The sequence below is a fragment of the Mastigoproctus giganteus genome, chromosome 10, assembly GCF_048544385.1.
Source record: "Mastigoproctus giganteus isolate SK-2022 chromosome 10, ASM4854438v1, whole genome shotgun sequence".
NCBI lineage: Eukaryota > Metazoa > Arthropoda > Arachnida > Uropygi > Thelyphonidae > Mastigoproctus > Mastigoproctus giganteus.
Genome location: NC_143584.1, coordinates 115,809,130 through 115,823,111, shown reverse-complemented (window position 1 = coordinate 115,823,111; position 13,982 = coordinate 115,809,130). Strand labels below are relative to the sequence as shown.

The 13,982-nt window shown below is 37.9% G+C and overlaps 1 protein-coding gene across 8 annotated transcripts in view; it reads left to right on the top strand.

The window, feature by feature from the left end:
- LOC150079243 (uncharacterized) overlaps positions 1–13,982 on the top strand; it is a 575,463-nt gene that overhangs the window by 407,708 nt on the left and 153,773 nt on the right. For 7 of the 8 annotated variants that reach the window (XM_090383519.1, XM_090383513.1, XM_090383518.1 and 4 more), the window contains one exon: positions 8,050–8,276. In XM_090383519.1, coding sequence (XP_090239645.1) covers positions 8,050–8,276 — 227 coding nt within the window. The remainder of the gene's footprint in view (positions 1–8,049; positions 8,277–13,982) is intronic. The other variant, XM_090383516.1, reaches the window with a different exon arrangement.

Sequence of the window (13,982 nt, the reverse complement as noted above, 5' to 3'; positions counted from 1 at the left end):
CAATGGTGTGTAATGTAAATTTAAATACTAATGCATAATAGTTGAACTAAATAAGCAAGAATATAAAATATTAAAACTAAGGTTAGTAACATTTATGGTTTGTGTTCTTTTTCTCACACACTTTTTCTCATTTGTTCTTCTGGCTTTCATTTCATTTGTTCAACTCTTGCTTTCTGCACTGCACTCTCTGGGCACCTCAATTTAATGTTATGTTTCAGTTTCAGTGCAGGCCTAGCTGCAAGTGTTTTGCAGGCCAGAGGAGAATGCAGTGGTAGTGTTTGTGTTGTTAGTATATAAAGTAAAGTAAATTATTATTAACTCTGTATTGTATCAGTCAATTAGATTTGCTCTTCCACTCATTCCCATTCGCCATAACGCTCTCTTTCCCTCTTGCTGTGCCACTCTTTCTTTCACCAAAACTGACATTTATTCCCTTTTTCCATAATTGCCAATTCACTCTGTGCCCAGCCTATTCATTGTGTCTTTCATTCTCCTTATCCATTCTTCTTTCATTCTACATTGCATCCCCTTGCTACTAGCTTACTGATATTTTTCAGCTAATCTGTTTCCCTGGCTGCCTGTACATCTTCTTTCTCTATATGGTTGCTTACTTGGTGTGCCCCAGGTTCCCACATGTGGCAGAGTAGTCCTGGGGGATGCCCATGTCAATCAGGTTTTGTTATGTCAGGGTGCAGAATACTGCTATCCCGACAGTTTTTAAGTCATCATCATCTGGGTGAGGTGGGAAAAGTGGGCAATTTTTTACTATCGATTATTGTTCAATTGCTGGGGGGCTGAATTGCCCTTCTTTGGATAATTCTATGCATTTTGAATGCTTTCTGTGTGAAGGTTGTAAAGGCTTTATAGTTTTCCTCTTCTATAATGAACAGATGTTCTTCTTCCCTGGGAAGGAGGCCAATCTGTGCTATTAGCTCTGTTCTGGGGGTGTCATAAATTATACGTTCATATAGAATGTGTGTCCAGTCTTCACTCTTGTCACAGGTTCAGTTTGGGTCATCAGTTAGCCCTAACCGCCTTTAGGGGGCTGTGACCTGTCAATATAAATGTTGTAAAAAGTCCAGGGGCTAACCAGTCCTCTGGTTTCCTGCTCCCACTTTGTTTGCCATAGCTCATGGAGTTTTGTAGCTATCCTTTTTCTTTCAACGTTGAGAGTGCTAGCTGTATCAAGGGCTATCCCCAGAAATTCTGTGGGTATGCCCTTTTTAAGTCTATAATAAAGTGGGAGAGCTCTGGCCAACAACTGTAGCGCAGGTGTGCTTACTGTGCGACATGCTCTGGTAATAGTGAGAAGTATTGTCCTTTGTATCGATTCTAATTTATTCCTATTTCTTACTATGTCCGAGCGGGTGAACCATGCACCAGTTCCATAGGTGATTACAGGTAGGAACATTGCACAGTATATGATTGCCAGGGTCTTTCTTTTGAGGCCCCAGTCTGCTCGACTGATCCTGGCAATCATATCTGCATAATTTCTCACTTTCTTTGCCAAGTAGGTCAAATGGGGATAAAAAGTTAATTTTGAAACAAAGACCACTCCAAGATATTTTAGTTCTGTTACCATTTTTATAGTTATTGTGTTAATTTTGATATGTCCAAATCGTTATTTCCAGATTTTTGCCTTTTATCCTCAGTATTTTGTTCTTGCCCAGTCGTTTTGTCAATTTTCATTTATTCCTTATGTTGGGGGGGGGGGATAATTTAATTTTAATGTGTCTAATTCCAATGCTACAAAGGGTACTAGGAAAGTTTTGCAATATGACGCAACAATGAATCACAGGAAGCTGCTTGTTGCTGCACGTTGAGACATGTTCATACGTGCATAGTAGCCGCCGTGCCAAGTCGATGGGCTCAGTTATTCATTAGTAGTGAGAGTGTAAAGTGCTTGCGATGGCATCGTGGTCACGAAATGAGATAAGGACAGTTTTGCGGTATAATTTCGTGCGTGGTTTAACCATAGACCAGTGCTTAGAAGAAATGACTCTTGCACTAGATGATGGTTGTCCACATCGTACAACGATATTCAGGTGGTATAGAGAATTCCAAAGGGGAAATGGCTTGGGTAAAGAAAGCCTGCACGAGAACGACGACAAACGTCGGATAACTTACGCGGTAAATTAGTTTGCCGATACGGCACTCTAGCGCTGCTCACTCGGTAAACAGACGGTAGGTGTTATCGGACTGGAGCAAAGTCGAGAACGATATACTGATTGACAGGTAGGCGTGGCAAACAATGAAATGATTGGTGGTGGGCACGACAGACGACAAGCTACTGTGTAGTCATTGGTTGGCATTATGATGTGTATTTACCAGTAAAGAACGGTGCATAATAGTTTTGTAATAAACGGTGAACAGGTAATAGTAGCGATGAATCTTTTAAAGATGGAAGAAATTTGTAAGGAAAATGAAACGTTGCTTGATTTTTTGATGAAAACTAAATTGATAAGACCGAAATTGTACTGTTTTAAGTGCAATGATTATTTTAAACTAATTGAATCAAGAACAGAGTCATGTGGAAAGTTGTGGTTTTGCAAAAAATGTTCTTCACGAGTTTCTTTATTGAAACATAGTTTTATGGAAAATACAAAAGTTTCATTGAAAAAGATAATGTACATTATATACTTTTGGTCAACGTGCACGCCAGTAACTAAGACAGCATTCCATCTGGAAATTTCGAAAGTGACAGCAATTAAGTTTTATAAGAAACTAAGAGATATTTGCGGATTGCAGTTAATAAAAAAACCCATTAAGTTGGGTGGATCGGGGAAAATTGTAGAAGCAGACGAAACTGTACTGGTAAAACCAAAACATCACAGAGGACGAAATTTAACTGCTAAGAAGAAATGGGTGTTTGGTGTGTTCGAAAGAGAATCTAAATTCGTCTTCATGAAATTGATAAAAAATCGGAAAGCAAAAACTCTTTTGCGCATTATTAGAAAAGTAGTGAAGAAAAATACTACCATCATAACAGATGAATGGCGTGCATATAGCCGTATTACGGCCTTAGAAAAAAAGAAGTACAAACATTTAACGGTGAAACACAAGGAACATTTTGTAGATCCACATACAGGAGCACATACGAATAATATCGAAGCCCAGTGGAAGAAACTAAAAAGTGTAACTAAAGGAGTAAATGGCAGCTGTAAACATATGTTGATGGGTCACATTTATGAATATATGTGGCGTCAAATTTATGGGAAAAATCATGAAGATACTTTTCACAATATTGTTACTCAAATTGCGAATAGCTATTCAGGTCCAACTGTATGATTTGTACTCATGAATTTTTTTTCTGAGAAAGTTTCGTTCCGTTCATTTTATGTTCTTCATTGTGTTTTTTTTTTTTTTTTTTTCTCATATTAAAAGCAGATTTTTGGAGTTGATGAGTGCTTTTACTGTATTATTGATTTAGGTTTGGTTACGAAAAAAGGAAAAGGTTTCTTTGTTTTTCGTTGTATTTCATAACCTGAGCTTAAATGGTAGGTTAGGAAATAAAAGAGAAGGTTTCCTTGTATTTCGCGACCTAAACTTAAACGTTAGGTTGGGAAATAATAGAAAAAGAAAGAAAGATTCTTTATATATACAGTATACTGAATAGCTATTAAGGTGCTGATTGACGTTATGATACGTGTGTATCCGCATGAGTGTCTTTAAAAATAAAAGTACATTAATAAAAAAAATAATATTTTATTAATAAACAATTTATGTGCTAGTCCACTCATGATTCTAAAGAAAAAAGGTTAGGTTACCCCCTCCATTTCGGGAGAGGTTCAAGCTCCCATGGGATTCAAGTGGAGGTAACCTGACCTATTTTCACCATTAGGGCATATTATTGAACAAGAAAATAAAAATACGGTCATAAAAAAATTTATTTTTTTATGAATGTATTTCTAAATATGACTGATTCTAAAGAAAAAAGGTTAGGTTACCCCCTCCACTTCGGGAGGGGTTCAAGCTCCCATGGGATTCAAGTCGAGGTAACCTGATCTTTTTTCACCGTTACAGTAAATGTTAGGGCATGTACGATTAGGACAAGTTACCATTAGTGCTGCTACAGTGATACTAAACCGATGTTATCGTGTGTTGTGTTCGCGCACCAATCAGCACGTCGTTTGCCACGCCTACCTGTCAATCAGTATATCGTTCTCGACTTTGCTCCAGACCGTTAACACCTACCGTCTGTTTACCGAGTGAGCAGCGCTAGAGTGCCGTATCGGCAAACTAATTTTCCGCGTAAGTTATCCGACGTTTCTCGTCGTTCTCGTGCAGGCTTTCTTTACCTTCGCCGGGGAAATTTCACTCTGGAGGATTCTGAGAGGCCGGGAAGGCCACGAACGTCAGTTACGGAGGAAAACGTTACTGCTGTGAGGAAAATGCTTGACGAAAACAGGCGAGTGACCTACCAACAGATAGAGGATACTTTGGGCCTAAATGCACCAGCAATTCGTTCGATTCTGCAAGATCGTTTGCACGTGAAGAAACTTTGTTCTCTCTGGGTGCCGCATCAACTGACTGAAGAGCAGATGACACGACGTGTGACTTGGTGCCGGGAGATGTTAAAAAAGTTTGATAAGGGACAATCTCGGTATGTGAACAACATCGTGACAGGTGACGAGACTTGGCTGTACTATTACGATCTGCCGACCAAGGCTCAAAACAAAGTTTGGGTCTTTGATGATGACGACACACCCGTAATTGTCAGAAAATCCCGATCTGTAAAGAAGAAAATGATAGCTGTATTTTTCAAATCGAGTGGAATTGTGGAACGTGTCGTTTTGGACACGCAGAAGACAGTCACAGCTAAGTGGTATACTGAACAATGCCTGCCTAAAGTCGTTGGATCTATGAAGAACCTGCGGCCAAAGTCAAGAATGGACACCTGGTACCTCCATCACGATAATGCTCCAAGCTCACCGCGCCAAAGCCTGCACCGAATATTTGACCACGACAGGACTGAAACTTCTCGAGCACCCTCCCTACAGTCCAGACCTTGCTCCCTGCGACTTTGCACTGTTCCCGCATGTGAAAATGAAGCTAAAAGGGAGGCGGTTTTCCAGTGATGAGGACCTTCTACGGGCTTGGGACGAGTGTGCTTTACTCCCTAGTGAAACTTGGCAGAACTAGTTTAAAGATTGGTTTCGGAGGATGGAGAGGTGTATTGAATGTAGAGGAAATTACTTTGAAAAAATTAAATAAACAAAGCTGTATTGCAAAACTTTCCTAGTACCCTTTGTATTTAAACTGGAATATCGCAATTTCCCAGTTTTGGTGGGAAAACCACTATAAACAAAGAAAACACTCAAGTTCTGAGAATACGTTATAACTATCATTATAATCAGATTCCCCATTCAAAATATGTATAATGTAGCTAGTTTTACTTGTAATATACTCAAAACTTTTGTGTTCTTGAGGTGCAATCAAGTCAACAACAGTAACAGTGAGATCGCTGTAGCGATCGCGCTGCACGAAAATACTTTCAAAGGCACAAAAATTGGTGAGAGCTATAATAAGCGAAACTCTTATTTGGAATATATCACTTACCTCCATTTGCATGTACCTTAACATCCAAAAAATCCATGGTAAAATCCTAGTATTGATCCAAAACCAAACCAAGTTATCCTAGGATCCCAGTCCGCCGTCAACAATCAAGTGCAGCTCCATGTAGATGCATCCATTCACTACCGCAGCACCTCCTCCTAGGTAAGTGCAGTGGGGTGATAATTGGAATGAGGATTTTTTCATCTTCCATCATCCTCTTTAGGAACTGGCTGTATAAGAGTAATTTTCCAACTGGCGTGTTTCTTTCCAAGCAGGAGGAAACACCAGTGGAACAAGAAAGTATAAAATGGTTACACAGAACAGGAGCACAAGTTTTGAGAACAAGTGCAGAGAGAGAGATTTCATTAGTACCTTAGAAGGCCATCAAGTGGAATGTATTGGGTATGACAGATTAATAAGCTCTTAGATATAAGAGTTAGAAGAAATATAGGTTGCTAATAAGTCAGCCCTGTCTTTAGCTGAAGATGCAGTAGAACAACTTGGTTGTAACAGAGATGTCAGTGTACTGATGGAAAATAGTCCAAAAATAGCTGTGGCAAGAGATCAGAATTCTCAGTACCACCGTTTTGATAAGAAGTAAGTTTTCTACTCTTAACATGTTCAAAACGCTTAACAACCAGTTTACTGTGCTATATACTTCAAACATGCTGGCTATTGTTATTACATACAAAATACATATAAGAAGATAGGAATTAAGAAAAATTTTTCACACTACTGAGGAAGATAAATCCCATCATATCAACATCCCACCTTGTCTCTGTTGCTCTAACGTCCTGATGGAAATGTTCCCATGCTCTTCACTCACATAAATTTGGTTTGAAGTCCTGTGGAATTTTGAAGACATCAATCAGATTTTCAAACATCTATTTATAGTTATATTCTTGTTGTTACCTTGGATACATTACAAACAAGCTAAATGCCTGCCAGCCTTTTTTCAGTAACTGTCACTTTGCCTTGTAACTCTTTAAATGTCAGCATCTGCTTAACTTATGGTGCATTGAATCCACCTCTTACTTTTCTTCAGCCAGTTTTGGGAACATTAAGAATATACACTGCAAGACATCACTTTCAGTATCCAAAGCTTTGAAAACTGCTTTCTAGTTCTATCTTAATATGAATTAGTAGCAGCAAGACGTTAAATTTTTGGATCTGATCATTGTTAACTGTATTATGTTAACCAGGATTTAATTACTGTTTGGCTCGTCTTTTGATATATTGCTGCTGTATTGCTCTGCTATCCCCAGATAGAGGAAGCAAGTATATTTAGTGTAACCGCCGATCGGGCTAGCCAGGTCGGAGGTTACACTAAATATACTTTCTAGCTCTATCTTAATATGAATCAGTAGCAGCAAGACGTTAACTTTTTGGATCTGATCATTCTTAACTGTATTATGTTAACCAGGATTTAATTACTGTTTGGCATGTCTTTTGATATATTGCTGCTGTATTGCTCTGCTGTCCCCAGATAGAGGAAGCAAGTATATTTAGTGTAACCGCCTGCTGGCAACCCCAAGATCGCGGGTTCGAATCCTGCGTCAGGCTTGGATCAGAGTAAAAATGCAAAAACTTTGGGAGGTGGATTATGGCCACAGAAGCTGATGCTCCAACAACTAACAAAAAAAAAAAAAAAAAAAAAATTAGTTTAACCATCTTGCAACTCAGGAAGGAATTCTAGCCTTTTCCCGCTGACATACCATTTTTTGCTTTCATAACTTTTCCTCGCACTTTATAGTCTTCTTTCACATGAAGGGCTTTACAAAATATCTTTCAGAATTCTCATTGAGCTGCATGGAAAAGACATCACTCTGCTAAATTATTGTCAAATTCTTCAAACAAGACAATAACTCAGTGCTAGCACACAGAATCAACAACTGTGTAGAAAGGTGCAAACATGATATGCCTTTTTCTGTAGATAGTTGTCTTGCAACTAGGTGCCAGTAAATTCATTTCTTTTTGATGGAATGTTAAAAGCTGTATATTGGATTTGGTTACACCTAAATGTCTCATTTGAATTTTCCACAATTTCTAGAAATCACAAAAGGCATAGTTTCTGGCTTCCACATAGCCATACTTTTGATGTTGATCAGCAGCTATGACAATATAAATGAAGTGTCCATGATTTGTTTTAGTCATCCAGTTTAGGCATTCCAACATATGCTGTATCTGCTTTGTAAAACTTAGTGAGAACAGAAATCATGTTCTGCACCCACTTTAGACCAATGTAATATACGCAGACATAACAGGACTCTGGTGAGCCAAAAGAATCTGATATTTAAAAGTACAGAATTTGTAAAAAGTGTAATATGTAATTCCATTCCCTTCAGATATCATTACTGAAAAAAAAAAAAAAAAAAACATTGCTAAAATTGTGCAAAAATGCAACTAATTTTGAAAGAAACAGACTGTTCAACATAAATACATTTTTGTCATGTAATGTAATGTTGCTCATTTGCATCTTTTTTTATTTGCAAGCATTGGGTGCATCACTGCCACAAGGTATTACCTGGGCAACTCCAGGAGGATTGCAGTCACAAGCTCTTTTAACTCCTAATCCCATCTTCATTCGGAGCCAGCAGTCAGATATGTTTATCCAGTCCCCTCCTCCAACTGCCGCTCTTCATGCTGTACCAGTTGCTGCAGCAACTCCATGTCCACCTGTTAACTCTCTCCCTCAGTTGCAGAAGCACAAGCAAGTAAGGGTGGGGTCCATTGTTTCTGTTATAATTTAAATTAAGTTTAATATTATTAATTTGCTTAGAAAACTAAATAACTATGATAATAATTTAAATAAAAAAATAACAAAGATAATAATTTAAATAAAAGGTTTTTAAATTAAAAATTATGAAATTACACCAAGACCATTAGGATATGTATGCTTTATCAACAGGTACACTTTAGTTGTAATACATCCAACATTATTTTATTCCTTCAGCAGGCATGTCAAAAACTTGAGCATGTTTGTGGATTTTTATTGCACCATTCAATTTTTTTTTATAAAAAAATAAGAAACCGCTTAAATTTTTTTTTTTTTAATATCATCTATTATTTTAACATTGTAATAGATATAAGATATAGATATATAAATTTTTAAAATTGCAGCAGTGTTCCAACAGCAATAACAGTCTTTTTATTTAATAATTACACCTGTGCACTTTTGTTCCAAAACAACTAATGATCCGAACCGAAATAGCCTGACGTAGCCAAGTGGTCAGGAGCACGAGTGCAGTAGCACACGCTCTTTGAGTGGACTGGGGTTCAAGCCTGTGGCTACTAAATATGATTAACATTTGTATTGATTGATTTATTGTAAACTCCACTGGCCTGGTGGTTGTGCCGGAGTATAAACAAGAACGTTTTTTAAAACTCAAAACTAAAGCAATGCTACAATTGACGATAATGATCCAGTAGTGGATGTTTGGGACACACATTTATCAATAAAGTAACTGCATTAAAAAAAAAAAAAGAAAAAAAAAAAGTTACTACACAAGCAGGTATAGTGTGTAGTTTTTGTGCCATTCAATATATTTTTGAACTACTAGTAGTAATAGCATATGATGCAAGAAAGCAAGCTTATATAGTAGCAGTCAAAAAAAAAAAAAAAATTCACCCATCTGTACCCTCCAAGAATTTGTCTAGTTTTTCCTTGAATTTATCTAACCCATCCACTTCCACAACAACAGAAGGAAACAGTCAACTGAAGGAAAACTTCTGCACATCAATCCTGCAACCACCCTTCCTCAACACGAATTTTTGTCCCCTCATGTGTAATCTCAGCAAGTGGAAGGATACCATTAACATTCAGCTTACTCAATCCATTCAAGGCTTTAAACACCTCAAACAGTTCTCCCCTCAGGTGGCTGGTTTCGAGATGCTGCAATTTGCTGAACTGAAGCCTTTCTAGTTAAGAGCGCCCTTTTGTTCCCTTCACCAGTCTGGTTGCCCTTCTCTGCACCCATTCCAGCATTTCTACTTTCTTCCTAAAGTGAAGCCTCCAGACCTGTATACATTACCCAAGATGCAGCCTAACCATGGCCTTATATGAAGGGATAATCATCTTATCCCTAATACCAAAGTTTCTGTATATCATTAACAAAACACCATGAGTTGTCCTGACAGCATCTCTGCACTGCTCAGAGAATTTCATGTGTGATTGCACACCCACCAAGTCTGTTTCATTTTCCACTACCCTGAGTGTAGTACTACACATGAAATCTAAGCATAAAATTGCAGAAAGGATAAATTTTGCTATCAAGAAAACAGTGTGTTTTATGCAATGAAATGACTTTTATTATTATTTGTTTATTTTTCTATAGTTGTACTGTTTAGTTTCTAACAGTTAGTCATGCAGATTAAAAGTGCAGTAATGATCTAGGAATACTAAAATTTTAATTCTGATTGAAATTAGCTATACCCCTCTCTCCCCCAGCAAAAATAGTTGTGCTGTACTTCAAAAATGTGATAATGTGTTTTTGTTAATGAAACCTTAGAGAAAGTAAATAACATTGCCAATTTTTTATGAAGGACATGCTGTTGTGAATTTGATATGAATTCTGTATGTATACAATGACTTATGTATGCTCCACTGACCTGAGTGGACTTAGAGCATCCTTTCTCATGAAACATGTTTTCTCAGATAAAATTGACTGAATACCTTAAAAACTGCAAAATAGATGATCAATTTAAATGCCTGCTAGATGATGCAAAAAAGTGGGAAATTGAATTGAATTGAAAAGGAATATGCCTTAAAAAATAATGTTTGATAGTGACCTTGAAGACGAAGTTGAAATGAGAGACAAAATCTTAGAATCCACTTTTTTAAAATTTTAAACAATGCACTCCAGTCAAAGACGGGTGTGATTTCTCTTAAAGCATAACTATTAGGCAACTCTTGATCTGATTAACAGCAGTGATTTGGGATTTACTTAAAGATGTAACTATCATCAAGGGTAAAGGAAGGGGTTTTTGCTTTCGTAAAGTAACTTAATAATTAATCACTTCTATGATTAATTCAAGGAATTAATCATAGAATCTACTAGGCTTTTCATACCAAGAAATACTCTTCAAGCTATAGGCCTAAATGGATGTCAGATGAACTGATGAAACCTGTGGCAGAAGAAGAAAAGTCCATGGGATTATTGGGCAATACAGATGCCTATGGTAGATAGAAACTAGTCTGTAATCAAGTCACAAAGACGTCAGGCAAGCGAAGGCAGATTACGAGAAATCTTTGGAAAATGATGATGCAGAGAAAACCATCAAAGACTTCTTTACTGATGTAAACACTACAAGGAAGTGGAGGAATCAAATTTGTCCACTTGGTATCGGTGGTTTGACTGTTGATGATCCTGCTCAGTTTGCTGACAAACTGAATGAGTATTTTGTATCTACATTCACACGTGAGGAATTCTTAAGGGAAGGGGATTCCAGAAATTTATCAAGCTCTAACAGGGAGCTTAATGAATTTGTAATAACTTAGAGGAAAGTGGAAAGGAAATTGTTGAAGTTAAACATAAGAAAGGCATCTGGAGTAGATGGGATTAACCAGTTATATTAAGGAAGGCAGCAAAACAAGTAAGCAAACCCTTAGCCATAATTATGAGAGCATCATTGGATTTGGGCAAGGTCCCCATGGACTCAAGATGTGCAATTGCATCGCCAATTCACAAAGAGAGATCACCACAAGCAATTTCAGACCTGTTAATTTAACTTCTCTTCCAGGGAAAATAATGGAGTTACTGGTAAAAGAAGTAATGCAGGCTCATCTAAGCAAGACCACAATTAGAAATCAAACACAGCATTCATTTGTTAATGGTAAATTTTGTTTGACCAATTTGATTGATTACTATGACATGGTCATAAAGGAACTGGATGCAAAAAAATAATTTTGATACCATATACTTGGATTTCAGGGAAGCTTTTGTTACTGTTGTACATACGAGACTACTATAGAACTTTTAGTGTAAATACAGAATTCTTTATTTGTAATAGCAAACTACAGTAGTGGTGTGAACGATATTATTAATTGTATCTTATATTAGCATTAGCATTAGCATTAGTAGGGGCATATGATGTAAGAAAGCAAGCTTATGCAGCATCAGCCAAAAAAAAACTCCCATTTCACCCCTCCGTTCATTCAAAATACCTGTCCAACTGAGCCTTAAATTTATTTAGGCTATCAACTTCCACAACAAGGGATGGAAGTCTGTTCCACCAACCAATTACCCGTTGGCTAAAGGCAAATTTCCGCACATCTATCTTACATCTGACTTTCCACAATTTGAATTTATGCCCTCTCAGGTGATTATTCTGAGCAAGAGGAAGAATCTCATCGGCATTGAGCATACTCAAACCATTCAAGGTTTTATACACCTCTATCAGTTCACCTCGCCGGTGCCTAGTCTCCAGACACTGTAATTTGCAAAACTTAAGCCTTTCTTCTTAAGAGCAACCCTTCGTTCCATTCATTAATCTTGTTGCCCTTCTCTGTACTCGTTTCAGCAGCTCTATATCCTTGAAATGAGGCCACCAGACCTGTATACAGTACTCAAGGTGTGGACTGACCATTGCCTTATACAAGGGAATAATCACCTCCTTATCCCTGCTAGAAAAATTCCTGTATATCGTTGACAAGACACCATGAGCTACTCTTGCAGCCTGTCTGCACTGCTCAGAAAACTTCATATCTGCCTGCACAATTACCCTTTTCATTCTATACCACTGTCAGTGTAGTACTACAGAGTTGACACATTGCTCTGGGGTTACTGTTTCCCTTATGTAGTACTTTACATTTGCCACCTCTCAACCCATCTGCTCAACCTTTCCAGATCCTGTTGCAGCAGCATAGCGTCAGTAGTGTCCTTAACAACCCTGCCAACCTTTGTATCGTCTGCAAACTTGGACATTAAGCTTGATATACCATCATCAATATCATTTATAAATACAGAAAACAATAATGGACCCAACACTGAACCACGAGGGACTCCACTCTCTGTCCTCTCCCCCTCAACCATCACTTTATCCATAGCAGCAATTTGCCTCCAGAGCCACACTGCTCCAATTTGTGCAGCAGTCTTCCATGTGCAACAGTATCAAAAGCCTTTCTAAGATCCAAATATATAATATCAAAGTTATTCCCTGCATCCAGTTCTTTTGTGACTACATCATAGTATCCAATCAAATTGGTCAGGCAAGACTTTCCCTTAACAAAACCATGCTGTGTCCGAGCGATAACTGAAGTCTTGTCTAGATGATCCTGCCGGTGCTTCTTTAACCAGTGCCTCCATTAATTTTCCTGGAACAGAAGTTAAACTCACAGGTCTATAATTACTTGTATCAGTCTTTGATCCTTCTTTGTGAATTGGTGTCACATTTGCACATCTCCAGCCTATGGGTACCTCCCCTGAGTCCAAGGAAGTTCTCATAATTATGGCTAAAGGTTTGCTTACTTCCTTTGCTGCCTCCTTTAATATAACTGGATAGATCTCATCCATCCCGGGTGCTTTTTTTATGTCTATCCTCAACAATTTCTCTTCCACTTTCCTCTCAGTTATTACAAAATCATCCAGCTTACTGCCAGAGTTTACTTCACCTATGGCATTCCCCTTCCTGAATAACTCCTCATGTGTGAATGTAGATGCAAAATACTTGTTTAGTTTGTTAGCCACCTGAGCAGGGTCCTCAACTATTGAACCATCAATATCTTTTTCCTTCTAGAGTTTACATAGGTAAAAACTCTGTTCTGTTTTTCTTTGCATCCTTTGCCAAGGATTTCTCATAATCTACCTTTGCCAGCCTAATCTCCTTTGTGACTTGGTTACAGACCAGCTTATATTTATCATATGCTTCCATGTCACTCATTAATTTATATGTATCCCATGCATTTTTCTTCTCTAACACATGTCTCATTAGTTCATCTGACATCCATTTAGGCCTAAACCTTGAACAATATTTCTTAGTTGGTATGTAAAGCCTAGTAGCTTCCAAGGTTAAAAATTAAAATCCCCGATTATAAGACTCTGATTTACTGGCCCCTCTATTTCCCTGTACAGTTTCTTATTATACTCATCAGAGTCATTAGGCCTATAGCACACTCCTCTCAATTTTGATCTCCCAATGCTTATATCACACCAAACTGACTTGACACTGCACTGTCCAGCGATGTCGACTGGCTTCACTTCCTTGGATTTTATGTGTTTCTTAACTAATAGCATAACCCCTCCTCCCTTCCTGTCCTGTCTATCCTTTCTGTACACATTGTACTCCCCAAATCTCTGTGACACCACGTCTCTGATATCCCAACAATATCTGCCTTTGATGTTTTGAGCAATACCTCAAATTCATCTTATTTATTTACCAAACTCCTAGCATTGGAGTTTGGTAAATCGCATGTGCATTAACACGCAAGT